Raw genomic sequence first — 20,579 nt, 5'->3', positions numbered from 1 at the left:
TTAAATGTATGGCAGGGGGAAGGCCTAGGACCTGACCACTGGTCCTGTTAGCTAGGGATGATGGGAGTTGTAGTCCCAAAACATCTGGAGGGCTGAGTTTGGGGATGCCTGGCCTAGGATATGCAGATCCCAGGTCAGGTAGGGCTGCTTCATGTAACATCGTCACCCTTAATCCTTGACAACAGCCCTGTAAACTAAACTAGCCTTGGCATCCCTATATTACAGACTGGATCTGACAGGTGCATTATTTTGTTTATCCTGCCCTTCCTCCCAGGATTATCCTATTTTATCGTAACAACCCTGCAGGGCAGATCAAAGTGGCAGGAAGCAACTTGCTCAAGGCCACTTTTGAGAGTCTCTCAATTCACCAGGGATTCATTCATTCACAGGCCTTCTTCCCTGGTTCAGCCCAACGCGTTCTGCCTCCTATCACAGTTAGCTCTTGTGAGGTAAAATTTGAAAGTGGGTGTGTGACTTCATGGCAAACATAGCAAGCCAGAACCTTCTCTTAACTGCTCCTTGATTGCTGGTCTGCTAGTTGTTTTGCTGATGGGCGAAAGGCAGCCATCCTCACGCCAGATGACCACCTGAAGTGATTTTCCACCACCATGTGCCCTCAGTCACGAATGCGCCAAAGGGCACTTCCCGGCTTATGCGGAGAAGCAGCACATGTCAAGCAAGGAAGCTTAAGCGGGCTGGGATTTAGAGGAAAGGCCGAGGGCGAGCAGCTGAGGGAGGATTTGAAGCCCAGCCGTGACATACGGCAACAGGCTTGCGCAAGAATGCCGTCCGGGCGCTAGAAATCTCCCTTTTAGTGGGTGAAAGTCTTGCGGGCGCTGCCACTTTCCTGGCTCTAACAGACGGTGTGGCGGCTTAAAATTCCTGGCCTGGCACGTGTGGGGAGGAGTGAGGGTGACGGGAGGGTTGCCTCAAAGAAGGCTGCTCTTTCTTTTCCCTCACCGCAATGGAATCTCAGCTATCCGAAGCGTCCCCAAGCCTCACAGGATGGCATGTGGCTTGAGCCATAAGCCCCCTAAACATAGAACAGCCATGCCAGTACCCTTGTCATTAGCCCTCTTTTCTTCTTTTATTGACGGGGAGGGAAGGACAGAATGTCTCCCTCTCACACAGCTTTCTGTTCCGCTGTTTCTCTTCCCTGTTCTTTTTCATCCCAGTCTTGAGGATCAGGAGCTTTGGCTCTTCAGCGTACAGTCATACATCATGTTAGGTTTGCTTCGCGTTACGTTCTTTCAGGATACGTCCCGCGGCGACCCAGAAGTACCGGAAAGAGTTACTTCCGGGGTTTGCCACTTGCGCATGCGCAGATGCACAAAAATGACACCACGTGCATGCGCAGAAGCAGCGAGTCGCAACCTGTGCATGTGCAGACGAGCTGCTGCGGGTTGCGCTCTTTTCATGCGCATCCTTTTGCTGCGGAAGGTACAGGGAGCAGCCATAGCTCAATGGCAGAGCATCGCTTTGTGTGCAGAGAAGGACCCAGGTTCAGTGCTTGGCCTGACTACTGGGAGAGACCCCTCGCCGTTCAACCTTTGATTAATTGTGCAAAAAAAGCTCAACAAGTTTGGGGCTTAACACAACTGTCTGGATTTTTTACTTCTTGAAATATGGCAACCCTATTTGCCTTAAGTGATTTTCTCCCTCCAACCCACAATTCCATCTGGTATTAAGCATATTTCTTTCTGAGGATATCATGGCAGTCACACGTAGCCACTGTTATGTACTGAAGTTCTCACCCTGGGCCAGCAGGGGGATACTGTAGATAGTTATGCAAATAAGGGATTGAAAGTGACGTTCAGTGATTGGATAGTTTTAGAAAATTGTTGCAGTTACATTGTACTGGAGCTCTATATAAGCAGGCTGACTGAACCCTTCAGTTCAGTTCTGTTCTGGCCTGTGAATAAACAAGAGCTGTTTGAAGAATCGCTGTGTCGTCTGATATGTTCACGCACAACTTAACAGCCACAGATATATAAGAGGCCCCTCCTGCCATCCTTTTTATTTTGCATTCATGATGGTTTTGTGCTTGTGATGTTATTGGGGCAGTTACATGCAGTTTCACTTTCAATACGGTTAATACGTGCAAAGGTTGTGGGGCAAACATACTGCTTTGTTTCAAGTCTGTGCATGTCTGGTAACTTCATTCTGAGCTTCTGTACCACAAATGTTCTGATTTGTTTTTTTTGTCCCGGTTTTGTTGCTCTATGGTGCAGTTCAGCTCCTCCAAACGGCAATATGCAGTAACACTGGGGAAACATTACAGAACAGCTGTGCGGGTGGTCTGATGTAAACCACCACTAATGCACTATTATTGCACCAGTGAGATGTTGCAGAATAATTCACCTGTGCAAGACAAGACAAAACCCACGCAATCTGGAGGGGTACAGTCTTTCTGCACTTTGGGATAAAGTTTGGATACATTATCCATAGTTCTGAAAACACTAAATTGGTATGTGTCTGTTGCAGATTGAGGTTGGTGCAGTATATGTGTGAGCAACCAGGACTGGAATGAGAGAGGGTTGTTCTGTTTTGTTTTGAACTCCCATACTACTATTAAGTTCAGGGAAATAACAAACCTCCATCTCAGTTGACCGAGAGCTATAGCAACTGTGGCATAGGACAAGGAAGTAGTATTCAGCTCTTTTCACAGCACCCATCTTTAAACTGCAATCCAAACTCTCTGCTCCTTGTACTAATGGGTTCAGTTATGGGAGTCAGTCTTGCAATTTATGTCTGAAAACTCTCTCCCTTTGCTGGCTTTGCATTCGTTTTGTCAGGTTTTTTATTTTATTATGACTGGAGCTACAATGCATGGGGAAGAACTATAGCTCAGTGGGTAGCAGAGCCCATGTTTTGTGTGAACACTCCTCAGGCTCAGTCCATGGTGTCTCCTGTTGAAAAGATGTCAGGTAACCTCTCCCTGGCATAGCTGCTGCCTGTCAGAACACGACAGTCTGGCCTGGCAGAAGACAGCTTTCTTTTTGCTTTTGCACATTTATTAGGGAGTTACCCCCCTCCCCTTTGAACTTAGGTAGTACTTGCTTTGGCACAAACAAGATCAGGCTATATACCGTATTTTTTGCTCCATAAGACTCACTTTTTGCCTCCTAAAAAATAAGGGGAAATGTGTGTGTGTCTTCTCGGAGCGAATGCAGGCTGCGCTGCTATCCCAGAAGCCAGAACAGCAAGAGGGATTGCTACTTTCACTGCGCAGCGATCCCTCTTGCTGTTCTGGCTTCTGAGATTCATTTTTCCCCTTGTTTTCCTCCTCCAAAAACTAGGTGCGTCTTGTGGTCTGGTGCGTCTTATAGAGTGAAAAATATGGTAATTGCGAATCTGCATTCAGGATGCTGCAGTGGGATTTAGACAACCTGATTCTGGGAGCGCAACGCTACAATCCTGCACATGCTTCACCCAGGAGTAGCTCCAATTGAGCTCAACGGACTTGCTTTGAAGTACATATTTTGCCCTCTCTCAGGCTTTCAGAAGATCCTGCTTTGACTCAAACCTGCATCTTGCTGCTTTTATGTCTCGTGGCTTTTTATTGTGCTTTTCCATTTCCTATTAAATGGTTGTTTTATGATTATTTCATTATTGTATTGTTAACACCTCTGTGGTCTTCATGCTGGAAGGCGGGACAGAAATACTCAAATAAATATTAGCATCAAGTATATGCATCTGTGGTCTCTAATGCATTTTATTTAAAAAGAGAGGAGTTATTTCATCCTGAATGCTCCTTGCTGAAGTGTGATTGCACCGTCCTCAAGCTCCCTCTCTTTGGTCTGTTTCTTTCTCCAGGGATACCTTTGCAGCAAAAGGACATTCTAAGATTACAGTTTCCCGTTCCCTCAGCTCAGAGTGTCTCAGGTCTGACTTGCAATACAGCAAAACCCCATGGCCTGCTGGAGTTAAACTGCGCTTAAAGAACAGGTGAGGAGTGGAACATTTCTGCCAATGTTGCTGCACTTCTGATTCTTTCTTGCATACTTCAGGCTGGGCAAGGGGAACCTCTGGCGTCATGTGTGGGGCAGTTGAAGATGCAGCTGCAAAGGAACCACTGGGAACATTGAAGTGTGCCCCAGATTGTGCTTCTGCGAGCCTTGGGTGCACTTTAAAATTAGCAGCAAATGCAAGGCCCACTGGAATCAGCTCCATGTTTTTTTCCTTTGCATCCCAGCTTCAACTCCACCTGGTCTGGAAGGAAGGAAGGAAGTAGGGAGCCTGCTCTTAAGTTTGCACTCACAAATATTTCCTTTGAAGCTAAGTTACCTGACTTCTTACTGACACCAGGCGATAGACATTTACTTGTCAAAGCGGTGCGGACCGGGTCTGGGGGCTGAAGAAATTTAGTTCCACCTGCCAGATCCTGCTCCCCAGCCTTGCTTTAGAGCCACTTGCCCTATACAAGATAATTTTGGTCATTCTTTCTGTCTGTGCTTAGTAGTATCTTGGTACCATAGTTTTTAGGGGGCTAACCAGGTTGGGATAGCTGGAATAGCAGGCTTGTTGGTTTTTGAATGTCTTATGTAGATTTTTCAGTTTCGTTGTTCTGTATGGGACAATGACAATAAAGATTATTGTATCATCTGGATCTAGCATACTTTGATAACTTTGGGAGTCTTTAGAAGAAATCCCAAATGAGAGTGTAGATTAGAAGGCTTCCATTAACAGAATGTGCAGCTTGAACTTGTGGGTCCCTTCCCTGCCAGAAGTATGTCAGAGGGAACAAACATTCTCTTCCTCTGTCTACTCCTGTTTTCTGTCTTTCTTGTTCTCCTTCACCATATTGGTGGGTGCTAAAAGCAACTTTTCATATTGCACATTGCAGCCTGAGGCACACAATGTATGCAAGATATATGCTTTGTATGGCCAGCTCCTTTGGGCCACTCTACAAGGGACGCGGGTGGCGCTGTGGGTTAAACCACAGAGCCTAGGACTTGCCGATCAGAAGGTCGGTGGTTCGAATCCCCACGACGGGGTGAGCTCCCGTTGCTCGGTCCCTGCTCCTGCCAACCTAGCAGTTCGAAAGCACGTCAAAGTGCAAGTAGATAAATAGGTACCTCTCCGACGGGAAGGTAAACATTTCTGTGCACTGCTCTGGTTTGCCAGAAGCAGCTTAGTCATGCTGGCCACATGACCCAGAAGCTATACGCCGGCTCCCTTGGCCAATAAAATGAGATGAGCGCCGCATCCCCAGAGTTGGCCACAACTGGACCTAATGGTCAGGGGTCCCTTTACCTTAACATGGTAGTTAAGTTACACACTGGCCACATATTCAGGGTGACTTTCCTCTCCAGCCATCTATTACTTAACAGTGGCTGTCACACGGTTCCTTTCTGCTGCATGGAGATTTTCCTGGCTGGCACCAGCTGCCCTTTTGGGAAGCCCAAGGCTGGTAAGGAAAACCAGAATGGGCTTTCTGGTTTTCCATTTCGAATGGGAAGATTTTACAGTTTCCAGAGCAAATTAGGGTACATAGTACTATGAGTACCTTTTGCCATTGTTTCTCAACTTGATTCCCAATGCATCTTACCTTCCAAATGTGGCTGACACAATATCCTCAGAAAGAAAATGCTTAAACAAGATAGATTGTGGGCTAAAGCACGGAGGAAATTACTAAAAGCCATTAGATTTATTTCCGTTTTTTTTCTAGAAGGGAAGACATATGCACTTAACTGTAACAAATGAAAATTTGCTCTCTCTTTAGGGAAAGAGGCCATTAGGGTAATTTGCATCAGGAAACTTTCAGTTTGCAGGGGAAATTTTTCTGCTGAGAGCGAGAGAGAGAGAGAGAGAGAGAGAGAGAGAGAGAGAGAATTTAACCAGCATTTATCTTAATTGTATTTAGGAAACACAGCTTTTTCAAAAAGTACCCTATGATTATTATTTTTTGTCACACTGCGCCACAGAGATCGGGACAACTTGCTTCAACTTCGAAACAGCCAGGCTTGCCCAATACTGCATTTGCAACTGGAATTGCATTCATTGTTACTAATGAGTTTATGAAACTGAAATTTTTCCATGGGAAAAACAAAGCACTGGAAAAAAATTTTCCCAGACAATGTTCTTCCCAAACATTGCTGATGCCAATCAGTACTAGACAAGTAAGCCACCATGGAGGAAGTAGCCAGGGTTGCAAATAAGCTAACCTATAGAGTCATTGCGCAGCATCGTCCAGGCGGATGAGGGGGCAATGATTTGCTTCCCATCCTATTTACCAGTGTTTCCCAACTTGGGTCTCCAGCTGTTTCCAGACTACAGTTCCCATCATCCCTGACCCCTGGTCTTGCTACCTAGGGAGAATAGGAGCTGTAGTCCAAAAACAGCTGGAGACCCAAGTTTGGGAAACTGTTTAACTGCAACAGTGTATGTGAGTGTTCCTGGGTTCCATAAACTCTGTTCCTGAATGCTCTGTAATATGGCTCCTTCCACTTTCTGGATTTTATCACATCTCTTAAGCATGTTGTTGTTTAGTCATTTAGTTGTGTCCGACTCTTTGTGATCCCATGGACCAGAGCACGCCAGGCACTCCTGTCTTCCACTGCTTCCCGCAGTTTGGTTAAATCCATGCTGGTAGCTTCAAGAACACTGTCCAACCATCTCGTCCTCTGTCCTCCCCTTCTCTTTCCCAACATCAGGGTCTTTTCCAGGGAGTCTTCTCTTCTCATGAGGTGGCCAAAGTATTGGAGCCTCAGCTTCACGATCTGTCCTTCCAGTGAGCATTCAGGGCTGATTTCCTTAAGAATGGATAGGTTTGATCTTCTTGAAGTCCATGGGACTCTCAAGAGTCTCCTCCAGCACCATCATTCAAAAGCATCAATTCTTTGGCGATCAGCCTTCTTTATGGTCCAGCTCTCACTTCCATACATCACTACTGGGAAAACCATAGCTTTCACTATACGGACCTTTGTTGGCAAGGTGATGTCTCTGCTGAGCACTGAACAGAAGCAACTGAAACATCCCTGCAGTTCAGAACATGGGGGCAGTTCCCTTACTGCATGACAAAGCAGAAACATCCAAGGGTGGGGAGAAAAATCTGAATTACTAGATGAAAAAATAGATGCCTTTGTCCTCTGTGCCCGCACACATACGGAACCAGCTCAGCCTTGTTGAAGTGGAGGATGCAGTGCTGTGTTGTTGGAGGTGTGGGCCAAATATTCTTCTTGCAAATCACCAAGTCTCACCTTTTCTGGAGGAGGCAAGGATAATCAGCGAGACACTGATTAGATCGTGGCAATTACTCCACTTCCTCCAAGGTCCTTCCCAGCTACCTGTTACTCCTCTGGTACAGGGCTGGAGAGAAGAGACAGTGCAAAAGTCAAGTCTTGTGTTGTGGGCAAAGCTCAGCTTCTGGGCATTGGTGATGCTTCTTTGCAGCTGCCTTGGTAGAAGAGCGGTTAGGAAGAGAGATGCCGAGATCCCGGTTGCTGGTGTTCCTCAGAAAGGTTTGGCTAATAGAAGAAGTTTCAGGTGTGGCTTGGTTGTTTTCCAGTTCCATCTCCGTTTGTTTACTACTTCTCTTATTCTTTTACCTCTTCTGTTTTCCCTGCCCTCCCCTTTCCCTATGGAGAAAGAATTTTAATTGTATAATCTGAACAATGTAGTTTAAGGTGATAAGTGGAGTTGGGAATGCAAGATTCTGTATTCTCAAGAACAGGATAGCTCAGTTGGTTAGAGTTTGGTGCTGATAACACCAAGGTTGCAAGTTTGATCCCCATATGGGACAGCCGCATATTCCTGCCTTGCAGGGGGTTGGACAAACTTGGCCCTCCAGCTGTTTTGGGACTACAACTCCCATCATCCCTAGCTAACAGGACCAGTGGTTAGGGATGATGGGAATTGTAGTCCCAAAACAGCTGGAGGGCCAAGTTTGGCCATCACTGGACTAGATGATCCTCAAGGTGCCTTCCAACCCTACAAGTCTATGATTTTATTATAAGAAGGGCCATGCTGGATCAGGCCAAAGACCCATCTAGCCCAGCATGCTGTTCTCACAGCAACCAACCAGATTCCCCCAATGGGAAACCCAGAAGCAGGTCTTGAGTGTAGCAGTCCTCTCCTCACTTGTGGTCCAGCCATTCATCAAGAATCTAGCTGCTACATGGTGCTCAGGTCCCTTGGAGCCCTATAAATTAAACCCTGCTACCCAAAGAAGGATTTCATGTGTGAGTAACGTGATGCATCAGTGTTACAAACTCAGATATATAAACTTGGCGCCAAATGGCTCCTTAAACCAGGGTTGCAGTTGTCAAAACTGAATGTCTAGTTGCCATTCGGGGGCCAGGTGGCTCAAAAGTTGTATTCTTCAATACGACTTTTTGGTTCCTGACATTCGTTCTTGAATGTGCAGATAAAATATCACAGATAGAATTCTTCAGGATGTGTTGTTAGTGTGTGAAAACAGGCAAGATCCAGGGATCCCCAGGCACGCACTTCCAGATGGTGGAGACATCAGGTGCCATCCTGGCACTCTGTCATCTTCACTTGGTCGCAAGTAGCTGATAGCCAGGTGCAAAATGTGCCTGGCGCTTGGCAAATTTCAAATGCTGTGATGCACCCAACTCCCTGTGACATTTTCTGTTTAAACTGGACAGCACCTTGCCTCTTTGGCAGTGGGAACGGCAGAGAAAAACTTCAAAAGAACTTCTGCCTGCCGTGCGCAAATTATTTTCTTAGGTGGCAGCTTATGTTCCTTCTGATGGTTGCATTCAGTTTGTGGTATAAGGTTCTTAGAAGATGGGTGAGACAAAGGAAGAAACATGAGTCCTTTATATTGCAGGAGCATAGTCGATAAGAGAGCTTTAAAGCCATAAGGTAAATAAAAGGAATCGCCTTACCAACTTTGTCCCCTAGCCTCCTTCCCACTGCAGGATATCCTGGTTCTGTCTTTGTGTGCCTGTTTTCTTTCTCGCCCTCCTCCACACTTTCTTTCCTTGTGTCTAAATGTGTTGGCAGATGCTGGCAGCACTTGGCTGCAGGAATGTGTGGGTGGCGTTTGCTTGTCTGCCTGCCACACCCCGAGAACTACACTCGCATATTTGTAAAAGCCGGCAGGGCACTACAATAGCACGAGCATGGAAAGAAAAAACAAAAAGGATTCTGTGATGCAGTTGCTGTAAATGTCCGTAAGCTTTGTTCCTGATACAAAACACGTTGGCTTATTCTTGTGTCTTTGATACAGTGGTACCTCGGGTTACATACACTTCAGGTTACATACGCTTCAGGTTACAGACTCCGCCAACCCATAAATAGTTCTTCAGGTTAAGAACTTTGCTTCAGGGTGAGAACAAAAATTGTGCTCCGGCGGCGCAGCAGCAGCAGGAGGCCCCATTAGCTAAAGTGGTGCTTCAGGTTAAGAACAGTTTCAGGTTAAGTACAGACCTCCGAAACGAATTAAGTACTTAACCCGAGATACCACTGTAATATGATCATTGGATATGTGTGTGGATTAAGGTGGGGCAGAGAAGAAGTGGCTGTTGAGTCATAGAATTGTACAGTTGTGAACGTGTGTCTGTCTCTTTCTCCATATACAGTGGACGCTCGGGTTGCGAACGTGATCCATGCGGGATGCACATTCGCAACCCGCAGCAGCACGTCTGCGCACGCGCGGATTGCAATTCGGCACTTCTGCGCATGCGCAAAGAACGATTTAGTGCTTCTGCGCATGCGCAACCGCCGAAACCAGGAAGTAACCCATTCTGGTACTTCTGGGTTTCGGCAGTCTGTAACCCGAAAAAATGCAACCTGAAGTGTCTGTAACCCGAGGTATGACTATATATGCAGTATATATCTATATTCTGTCTTGGTTGGTCAGTCTTTCTCTCTCTAGATCAGAGCTTTCTAAACTCTGTCGTGACACATTAGTGTGTCGGTTGCAGTGTGTAGGTGTGTTGCACAAATGCTCTTGTAAGGGGCTAGTTTAACCTCCGGTTTGCTAGTAAAACTGAATTACTGCGTTGCAAAACGATTCATGTCTAAAAAGTGTGTCACCAACATGAAAAGTTTGAAAAGCTCTACACACACACATATATTCTACACACCTGGGTCTGTACCGCTAGAGAAGAATATCTTCTTTTGCAGGGAAAAGCACTGAGCATATGACACTTGCATCAGAGATGGTTAAAACATCAGCAGAAAGAAAAAGCCCAGGTTTTGCAAATGGCCGTTCTTTGATGATTTTAATGCAGTATGACACAGGTCAGATTCACATATTGGGTGCTTTAAATGTGCATGGAAGCACAATGATCAGCTAAAGAAGCCAGCCTTTTGTCAAGACTTGGCAGCAAATGGAAAATTGTTGCTTTTTCTGCGTGCAAATTTGGCCTTTGAGGACACAAGGTTTCACTCAGAAAAAGGTGGCCTTTTGGCTTTGGTTTTCTTTTGGCCTTATCTTTGCTTCTTTTTAGGTTGATGACAAATCCTACACATTTATAGCAGTTCTGAGCTTCTCTTAAGTACCCAGAAGTACAGGCAAGCCTTGTTTTGTGCAGAGGTTACATTCTGGACCCCTGCGCGCATTGACGGGATCCGCATAAAGCATTTTGCCCTTGTTTCAACCCGCCCTGCCCTTTTAGTGGCATTTTAGTGATGTTTTTGGGTCACTTCCGGGTTGGGTGCCGTGCGCGCATGCACAATTGCATGTCAATGGGACATGCATAAATCAGTTGTTGCCTGTTGTGTGTGTGTGTGTGTGTGTGTGTGTGTGTTTAAAGACAGAAAGAAGGAGCTATTGAATTGTTAACAGCTCAAAAATCAATAACAGCTGAATATCCTGAACAATATTAAAACAAAGTGGGAGTTTAAAACACCTGCCAGTTTTGATTTTCGCTTTTAAGTGTGCTTGTCAGAATGCAATCCAAGGGCCAGATTGGATATGACAGGAAAGTCTTATCCAATTGTGAAACGCCCAGTGCATTTTAATGGAAACCTTCCACAGGGGCAGAACAATTTGAGTATCCTAGGTGAGATGTTACCTTACCAGAAATGCTCAATAAATTGCATTCTTATGCTGTTTCGGAGGGTTTCCACTTGAACTCACTGAGCATGCAGTTATTTTATTAAGGTTCTTAGTATATTCATTCAGGACTATTTGATGCTGTTTTTCCCCTCTTCTGTAGATAGATAGATGATAGATAGATATAGATGATAGATAGATAGATGATAGATAGATAGATGATAGATAGATAGATAGATAGATAGATGATAGATAGATGATAGATAGATGATAGATAGATGATAGATAGATAGATAGATAGATAGATAGATATAGATAGATAGATGATAGATAGATAGATGATAGATAGATATAGATAGATAGATGATAGATAGATAGATACAGTGCTACCTCGGGTTACAAACGCTTCGGGATACAAGCGCTTCAGGTTACAGACTCTGCTAACCCAGAAATAGTATCTCGGGTTAATAAATTTACCTCAGGATGAGAACAGAAATCGCACGGCGGCGGCAGCGGGAGGCCCCATTAGCTAAAGTGGTGCTTCAGGTTAAGAACAGTTTCAGGTTAAGAATGGACCTCCGGAACGAATTAAGTCCTTAACCAGAGGTACCCACTGTAGAAGAAGAGTTTGGATTTGAAATCCCACTTGATCACTACCCGTAGGAGTCTCAAAGCGGCTAACAATCTCCTTTGCCTTCCTCCCCCACAACAAACACTCTGTGAGGTGAGTGGGGCTGAGAGACTTCAGAGAAGTGTGACTGGCCCAAGGTCACCCAGCAGCTGCATGTGGAGGAGCGGGGAAGCGAACCTGGTTCACCAGATTACAAGTCCACCACTCTTAACCACTACACCACACTGGCTCCCTGTAGGTAGATAGACAGACCGACAGACCGACAGACAGACAGACAGACAGATCCATCCATCTATCCATCCATCCATTCATATGTCCTACTCTGGCTTTCCTAAGTAGCTTTCTGGTTTGTGCCCTTGGAAGGCACCTTTCTGAAATCCACCCTGTGTTGCAATGTGGATGGAGATTATACGTTTGCTGAGAGCAGTGCTTGCAAACAGGAAGCAGCTCCACTGGAGAAGAATGTTTGAGTAGGAGGGAATTCCAGCCTTTGCCTCCCATAGCCTTGGCCATTGCCACTGACTGCAGTCATGCCTCTCATTTACTTGTGTAAACACAGAAAGATTAAGGAGATGGCATAGCAATGTGTGAAATTGCGGAAAGGATAAAATAGCTGTTTTTAGTCTTCTGGGAAACTTGGGGGCTTTATGGCCTATGACCTGGCAACATCCAGCGTGGTTCTGTTTAACTTCATGTTCACTGCCTCGGTTCCTGTCTTGGTGCTACATGATACCCCAGGGAGAATTTTGTGGGGGCTTTTAGATTAAAAGGAAAGAGGCCGGGATGCTCTAGCAAGGCATGGCCAGTGCAGCTTAGTTGTTACTAATATTTATTAATTGAGATGCTACTCATTTATTTATTTTTAAAAATATTTTATGCACAAAACTCCAACATGCCTATGTACACTAGGGACACTCAGGAAAAAAATAAGACAATGCACTCCTTTTTTAGACCTTCAAATGTGTGTGATACTTTCAGTATGCAAAGCAGTAGGTAGCCATATTTAATTTAAGCAATAATTGGAAATTGTTACACTGTATTTAATTTGGATGGTGGCACTGATGTGCATGCTTGCACTTTGTGGCAAGCTAGGCGTAATGCTGGTAGTCCCATCAATTGTTGTCAAATCCCTACAAAGCAGAGCATATGTGCAGTAGAACATTAATTGTTTGGAGGAAAGTTCCAAGCTACTCCCCATTTATTCCCCCCCCCTCTACCAGTGAGCCTCTCTAAAAGCAGAAGGAATACCTGCCAAGAGAAAAATGACGGGAGAGAAATAGTTTCAGGGAGAAGGGCTGTAGCTCATGACACACATTTGCATGAACTTTGCAGGTGCTAATGTTCATGTATAAATGCAAAATCAGATGGACTTTCAGAGGGAAAGTCCACACTATTAGCAAAGTTTAAACATGGGGGGGAAACTTAAGGCTTCGGGCAAAATATCTAGGTCTCAGGCCTTGGGAAGACAGGTGAACTTATACCAGTGTACTGGAAGAAGCAAAGATCACCAGTGTTGAAGCAATGATTCTTCAACATCAGCTTCGTTGGACTGGTCATGTTGCGCAGATGCCTGATGATCGTCTTCCAAAGCAACTACTCTATTCCGAACTTAAAAATGGAAAGCGTAATGCTGGTGGTCAACAGAAGAGGTTTAAAGACTCTCTCAAGGCAAATCTTTAAAAATGTAGTATAAACACTGACAACTGGGAAACACTGGCCTGCGAACGCTGCAGTTGGAGAACAGCCTTTACCAAAGGTGTCATGGGCTTTGAAGACACTTGAACTCAGGACGCAAGGGAGAAACGTGCTAAGAGGAAGGCACGCTTGGCAAATCCACACTGTGATCTATTCTCGGCTGGAAACCAATGTCCCTACTGTGGAAGGACGTGTGGATCCAGAATTGGCCTCCACAGTCACTTACGGACTCATGTTAAAACCATGTTAATGGAAGACAATCTTACTCAGCTACGAGTGATTGCCAAAGAAGGAGGAGGAGGAGGAGGAGGAAGGAAGGAAGGAAGGAAGGAAGGAAGGAAGGAAGGAAGGAGAAGAAGAAGAAGAAACAACAACAACCCTGTTCCTCAGAAGCAAACACCAGGGTCTTTGACCAAGCCACTGGTTTTAACAATGAATGACTTGCTTTAAAGCACTAAATGAGGGTTAGACATACCTGCTAAAGGCAAAAAAATCTCTTTGCATTAAATAAAGAGGTGACTGGCTTGTATCGATGACAACTTTGCTAAGATTGCATTGTTTTTTGCAATTTAACTTTGCATATAAGCAAGAGCTGGCCTTTGGACATTGCTGTATTCTCCACTCGGCTCAATAAAAAAACACACCACTCTTTCCCACCTCCTTAAAGTGAAACAGCACCTCTGGAAGTGGTGCTGCTTTGGTGGAATAATGCTGTGCTTATCACATTTCCCTTTCAACCCAGCCTTGGCACATGGTAACAGAGTTCTAGGAACCTAAATAGACAGGCTTAGGATGGAGGAATCAAGCTGCAGTAGCTTGGCCTAATTCCCAGCATGCTATTGTCAGCAATGTGGCTTCATCTTGATTGCAACCAACAATTTTTTTTTAGAGGATTGAGGCTTTGTGCAACTGAAATCCTAATAAGCTTCCAAGTGCTTTAGTTTTTCTTGTCCTCTGCAAACCTTTGGTGTGATTTTGGCAGAATTATGTAAAGGCAAATTTTATGTGGTGGCCTAAATCAACATTCCTCATAGGTGCTGCCCCCACTGTAGCTCAGTGCGGATGATTCCAGGTTCAAAACCCAGTGCCTCCAACTAAGGCCCGTTTTTTAATTGCGTTTTTATTTCTTCTTTTATTTCTTAATTGTTAAAACAAAAATTTTTTTTCCTTCCAGTAGCACCTTAAAGACCAACTAAGTTAGTTCTTGGTATGAGCTTTCGTGTGCATGCACACTTCTTCAGATACACTCTTAATTGTTGTTTTGTTGCATTGCAGTTTGAATTCTGCAGAATTCAGATTGCAGTAGAATAAAATACAGTATAAGAAATCAAAGGAGTGATACAAACACAATGGGGGGGCGGGGCGGAAGGCAGCATCTAGTAAAGTGAGATACAATTGCTACAACAGGCAGAAAAGTCATTAGCAAATTTCACATGGTCCATGGGGCAAAAGGTTTGGGAATCACTGGAGCAGACCCATTGAAATGAGTGAACGTAAGTTAGTAACGTTCATGAATTTCAGTGGATCTGTTCTGAGTACGACTAACTTTGATTGCACCTCTATAAAAGCTAAAATAATGTAAAATCCAGGATTCCTTAAGGAGGAAGGAGCATGGGCCATTTTCAAGCCATTTCTCCGAATAATGACTTTCTCTTTTCTGTTTTGTTTACATTGAGTTGAACAGCTTATTCCTATTTTATTTATACACAGTACCGTCTTTCCTCTCAAGGAGCAAAGGACATGTTTAATAATATGCTAAAATAACTAAAATAGCAGCAGGGCCACAATATCAACACAGCAGGGCATTTATGACGGCTCTGGAGAACGAACAATTGAAATCTTACTTTGAGCAAAGAGAGTGCGCTGGTACCGATAGATCATTTGAAAGGGAAATGCCTGGTGTTTATGTAGGCTGTTTTGCGGGAGCCTCTAGGGCTGCAGCATTCTGTCAGTTAATTGGTTAGATGTGTCAACTAAAAGTCCTTTGATTGCCTAAGAAGGTGCCCTTTGTTAATTGAGCAGAATGCTTTCAAAGGGTGTTAATGGTTTTTTCATATAACTTACACATAACAGCTGCAGCTAGGACTGTATTTCCTGTTTTAATGTGCAAGATGAATGAACACATATTTAGGTGTCTGCTGCAACACAGTGATCTGGTTTGCCCAACACTGCAAGGCAGACTATGGCTTAGCAAGACCATGCAGATATGTAGGCTCCCAGAGAGAAGCTCACAGCCTCCTCCCTGGCCATTTTTACTGCTGTGCTAAGTCAAGGTTGGGACACAGGTGGCGCTGTGGGTTAAACCACAGAGCCTAGGACTTGCTGATCAGAAGGTCGGCGGTTCAAATCCCTGCGACGGAGTGAGCTCCCGTTGCTCAGTCCCTGCTCCTGCCCACCTAGCAGTTCGAAAGCACATCAAAGTGCAAGTAGATAAGTAGGTACCACTCCGGCGGGAAGGTAAACGGCGTTTCCATGTGCTGCTCTGGTTCGCCAGAAGTGGCTTAGTAATGTTGGCCACATGACCCGGAAGCTGCACGCCGGCTCCCTTGGCCAATAAAGCGAGATGAGCGCCGCAACCCCAGAGTCGGTCACGACTGGACCTAATGGTCAGGGGTCCCTTTACCTTTACCTTTAAGTCAAGGTTTGGCTTAGCATCTTGTCCGAACTGGGGCTCACAGTTAAGCCAGCTACAAGCTATAACCTTGATTAGCATTCTTGGTTAGCAAAGCTTAACCATGAGCTTTGCTTTGGGCAGCATGCTGAACCAAACCTTGGTGTGGCAGTAAAAAGGACCAGGAAGAATCAAAGCAGCTGCAAGCTCCCCTCTAATAACCTTCATATTTGCATGGGCTTCCTAAACCGTAGCTTGTTTTACCGTGTCGTGTGAATCATCTTACTCTCCTTATCCATCACAGATCAGGACCCTGGACAGGACTGGAGGTGCTGATCCAGAGGTCACTGGCTGGCTAAATCTCAGAACCTCGGCCAGCAATCCTGCAGTTAAGAAGACTTAGCAATGCCCTGGAGCAACCACCCGGGTTTTATGGTCCCACAAAGAAAGTCAGTCTGAAGGTTCTACTCCCCTGAAGGCTGCAGGGCCGGATTGAGAAGGCGATTGGGCCGCATCCGGCCCCCGGGCCCTAGGTTGCCTATCCCTGAGCTAATTCCTTGCAGGGTTGTGTGTGTGTGTTTTTCCATGCATCAAATGCCTACCTCCAGACCTCTCAGATGGGTTAGGGAAACTGAGGTTTTGTGTCTCAAAGTGATGCAAGAACTGGAGTTTCTAGGAAGCTTTGCTGTTGAGTATGCTAATCCAAGAAAAAACAAGATAAGCAACAAGGAACAGGAGGAAACCGCCTAGGGCCAAATACCAAGCTCATTTGATATTGCTTTGGCCAGAGTTTTGCTGTCAAAAGTGTTGATGAATGTCACAAGGCAACTTCATATCTGCCAACATTTGCAATCCAGAACAGGGAGACGTGGGTGAAAATATGCCTGCTCCATAAATTCATTTACTCAGGAGGAAGCCTGCTGATCTCAGAAGGACTTACTTCCCTAGCCTTGCCGCAGTTCTGAGTGAACACAGCTAGAGATTAGGATGTATGGTCACTTTCACACAAGATGCTTAAATGGGGTTGCTTTTTTTACTCTCCCATTTGCTGCTTTTACAAATGGAATGCAATTGCTGCCTTGGCTAGATAATACCCATTGGATTTAAATATGGCGAATCTGCTTTCTGCTCTGCATTTAGCACTCATATTCAAAAGCAAGCGGTCAAGCAAACCAGTGTGGGAAACAGCAGTATCTTAAGTGTGAAAAATGCTCTTGGGTACATGCACACCTTCCACCTTTGACCTTGAAGTCTTCACCCCAGGTCCCAAGACCTTAATCCGGGGATGTAGTATTAACAGAGGCCTCTGAGGTGTCTTCCCAGTTCATGCTGAGAAGGACAGCTGCCAGACCAGAAGTGTCACCTTGCATGCAGCTTCCCTTGGGTCAAGTTGTTCAGAAGCAATACTAGCCATTTTATAAATTAGAGCTGCGGTGGGCAAAAGATAGATCAGGGTGTATACCTTAGGGTGATTTTCAGTAGATCAGAACGGTTATCTGACTCCTAAATATTTCTTTGGAGAGCAAGAGAGAGAGAAAGAGAAAGACTGTCTCTACACACACACACACACACACACACACAGAGAGAGAGAGAGAGAGAGAGAGAGAGAGAGAGAGAGAGAGAGGAGTGTGTGTCTATATCTAACTGATGTGTGCAAAGCAAATCAACTCAGCTGGAGTGTGTTGATTAACTTGGCCCAGAGTCTGTGTTTGCTATTGTTGATGTGGCTCTGCAGGAAGGTACATTCTGTTACAGCATAGAATCTACTTAATAAACATAGGTTGTCTTCGGTTTAGCTTTCCTTCCACTTCTGTTAATTTGCATTAACCACTTCGTGCATGAGAAAAGAATGAAATTTCACGGCATAGTTGTTTATATTGCTGCTGGTTTTCCTAACGTGAAAAGAAGAAGAAAAAGAGTCATTGTGGCAGATTAGTTGGTCCTGCTTAATCTGTGTGCATCACAGGTGCCCTGGGACAAACTTGTGCCCTGGTCACTTCTGTTCTGTGATTCAGTTGCTCACTTTATGCACCAGCATTTGATTCAGTTTCACCACAGTTTTGCCACGGCACTGAAACACAGTGTTCAGGCTCCAAAAATCCATACTAGGGCAATACCATTATTAGGCCATTCAAAATGCCCCCAAATACCCACAGCAAGCTTTTGAGTTCTCTAAAGAAGAAGAAGAAGAAGAAGAAGAAGAAGAAGAAGAAGAAGAAGAAGAGGAGGAGGAGGAGTTTGGATTTGATATCCCGCTTTATCACTACCCAAAGGAGTCTCAAAGCAACTAACATTCTCCTTTCCCTTCCTCCCCCACAACAAACACTCTGTGAGGTGAGTGGGGCTGAGAGACTTCAGAGAAGTGTGACTAGCCCAAGGTCACCCAGCAGCTGCATGTGGAGGAGCGGGGAAGCAAACCCGATTCACCAGATTACGAGTCTACCGCTCTTAACCACTACACCACACTGGCTCTTCACTTGGTTGAGTACTGTAGAGGCAGAACAAATAAAGCTGCCATGGTACTAAGGAAATGAAGTTCACACTGGTCTCAGTCATAAGACTGTGTACACACATCTTACATATTATTATTATTATTATTATTATTATTATTATTATTATTATTAAAATTTCCACACCGCCCTTCTCTGAGGGTCAGAGGGCAGTTTACAATATAAATTTGAAGCACATGGCTCCCCCCCCCCCGAATTCAGGGAAATGTAGTTTGTTAAGGGTGCTGGGAATTGGAACTGTGAGGGGTAAACTACAGTTCCCACAATTCCTTTATGGTGAAGTCATGTGCTTTAAATGTATGTGTATGCAACCGGGATGTGGAAAGCACTAGCAGACTTAATAGATTAGTTTCTCCTACGTGCTGGACAGGTTTTAGGTTACATCTAGGAATGCTGGGGTGAAGAAACACACAACAGCCAATTGCCCATTTTTGAAAATATAAAATCTGGCAATTCTATAGAGCTGATATCTAGATCAAGGGTGAGGAAACTCTTCATTACTTGAAGAGCTACAGGTTCCCCACCTGAGATCTAGATTATTAGTTCGGATTATGCTCTGTTCCAAACCATGGTTAGATTTCTGCAGAAGAGCCAAAGCAAGCCTTGGTCTTGTGTGCTTCCCTTCCGCTGTCCTCATTTGTGGTGGTGAGGAGGACCATAAATGTTTCCACTTCCACGTTGGACTAAACCACAGTTTCCTGTTGCATACAGGTGAGGGGACTGTGGTTTATTCTAATCCTTGAAACCAAACAGGATTGAATTTGGGTTTGCTAACTGATATGCCCCATACATAGGGGCCTGTATTCTGAGAGCATCATTTTACTTTCCTCTTTCTCCCATTTACCCTTCACCCCAATTCTGCTTATGCAGTTGAAGGGCAATAGCTGAGGACTGGTTACATGCAGATCTGCCATTTTGAAGTCAACGAGAGGTTTCTGTTGACTACCAGGTAGAACTGCCTACGTTTTCCTCCTCTCCAATCCACCGAAGACCAAACAACGCCACACCTGTTCAGACAAACACAGTTCAAACCTTTGCAACAGGAGGAAGTTCTGGCCTGTTTGGAAATCGCAGCACTCATCGCATGACACTTAATCCACATTTTCCGAACAGAGGTAGGCTATAGACACAATGCAAAGCTTTGCCCCACAGCTATTTATACTTGTCTCTTGGTTCAGGTCCACAGCTTAATTATTTACTGGATTACTTTGTTCTGGGGCTGTTTGGCTGAAGTGCTTTAAAAATATTGCAGGCTTTAAAAAATAAAATAAAACCAAACCCTGGCAAGGCAGCTCTCAGAAGCCAGTTGCTGGCTGCTTCGAGGGGGAGGGTGTTTTATTTCTGTCAGACAATGTGCTTTCTCAAGCAAGAAATGAGAATGTCCTAGGTTTTGATTCGACCAGAACTACAAAGAAATCTTTAAATCCCTCTGGCCTCTCTGTGTGCTGCGTGGAGACATCTTGAGGGTCTCTCTGAAGATCAGGCTGTGAATTGCTGAGTTAAATCCCATTCTGTCTGCCTCCTAGCCTACGGCATTCAGTTTCCTTGTTTTCTTGGCAAAGGAGGCTGCAAGGGGCCTCTGTCTGAAAGGCAAATTAAATATATGATATTTAATTTGTGCAGCTCCTCTTAAGAACCTTCACCCCTTACTAATATGATTCTGTCAACAGAGGCGGGTGGTGAGGAGTAAGAGAATCTCATTCTTTTGGTGGTATTCAAAAAGGCTCATGAAACCCAAAGACTTGGGCTCTGTTTCCCAGCTAGAAGGCATGTTTACTATGCAAAGTATTTATATCTTCCCTCTCAATCACTGCAATTCTTTCTGGACGTGGATAACAATAGTTTGGATGGAAAATTAAACAGATAAAAGCTGTTGGTGCATCCTTCTCATTCTTATAACTGAAACAGGTGACACTTGGGAGTATCTTACGAGTAAGAGCTACCTACCTTCAGAAAAATGAAACAGTCACTGAGTTTCTGCATGAGTCAGTGAACTGTGTCTGTTGCCTCCGAAAGCAGACAACTGTGGTATTTGTTCTTTGGGAGGGAATGCATGATTCTTCGTGCAGAGAAATTACCCACACCCAGTAGAGGCTGGCCTGACAAATAATGACCCAGATCAGTAAATCACTCAGAGGGACAACAGGCACCCTCTTTTAT

General features: G+C 44.8%; 1 protein-coding gene across 2 annotated transcripts in view; it reads left to right on the top strand.

Annotated features, from left to right (window-relative positions):
• Positions 1-20,579, top strand: part of SHROOM3 (shroom family member 3) — a 217,144-nt gene that overhangs the window by 168,597 nt on the left and 27,968 nt on the right. For both annotated transcript variants that reach the window (XM_053404332.1, XM_053404331.1), the window contains one exon: positions 3,817-3,948. In XM_053404332.1, the coding sequence (XP_053260307.1) occupies positions 3,817-3,948 (132 nt within the window). The remainder of the gene's footprint in view (positions 1-3,816; positions 3,949-20,579) is intronic.

This window comes from Podarcis raffonei, chromosome 9 (assembly GCF_027172205.1).
Source record: "Podarcis raffonei isolate rPodRaf1 chromosome 9, rPodRaf1.pri, whole genome shotgun sequence".
NCBI classification, from domain to species: domain Eukaryota; kingdom Metazoa; phylum Chordata; class Lepidosauria; order Squamata; family Lacertidae; genus Podarcis; species Podarcis raffonei.
This window is presented reverse-complemented; position numbering and strand designations above follow the sequence as displayed.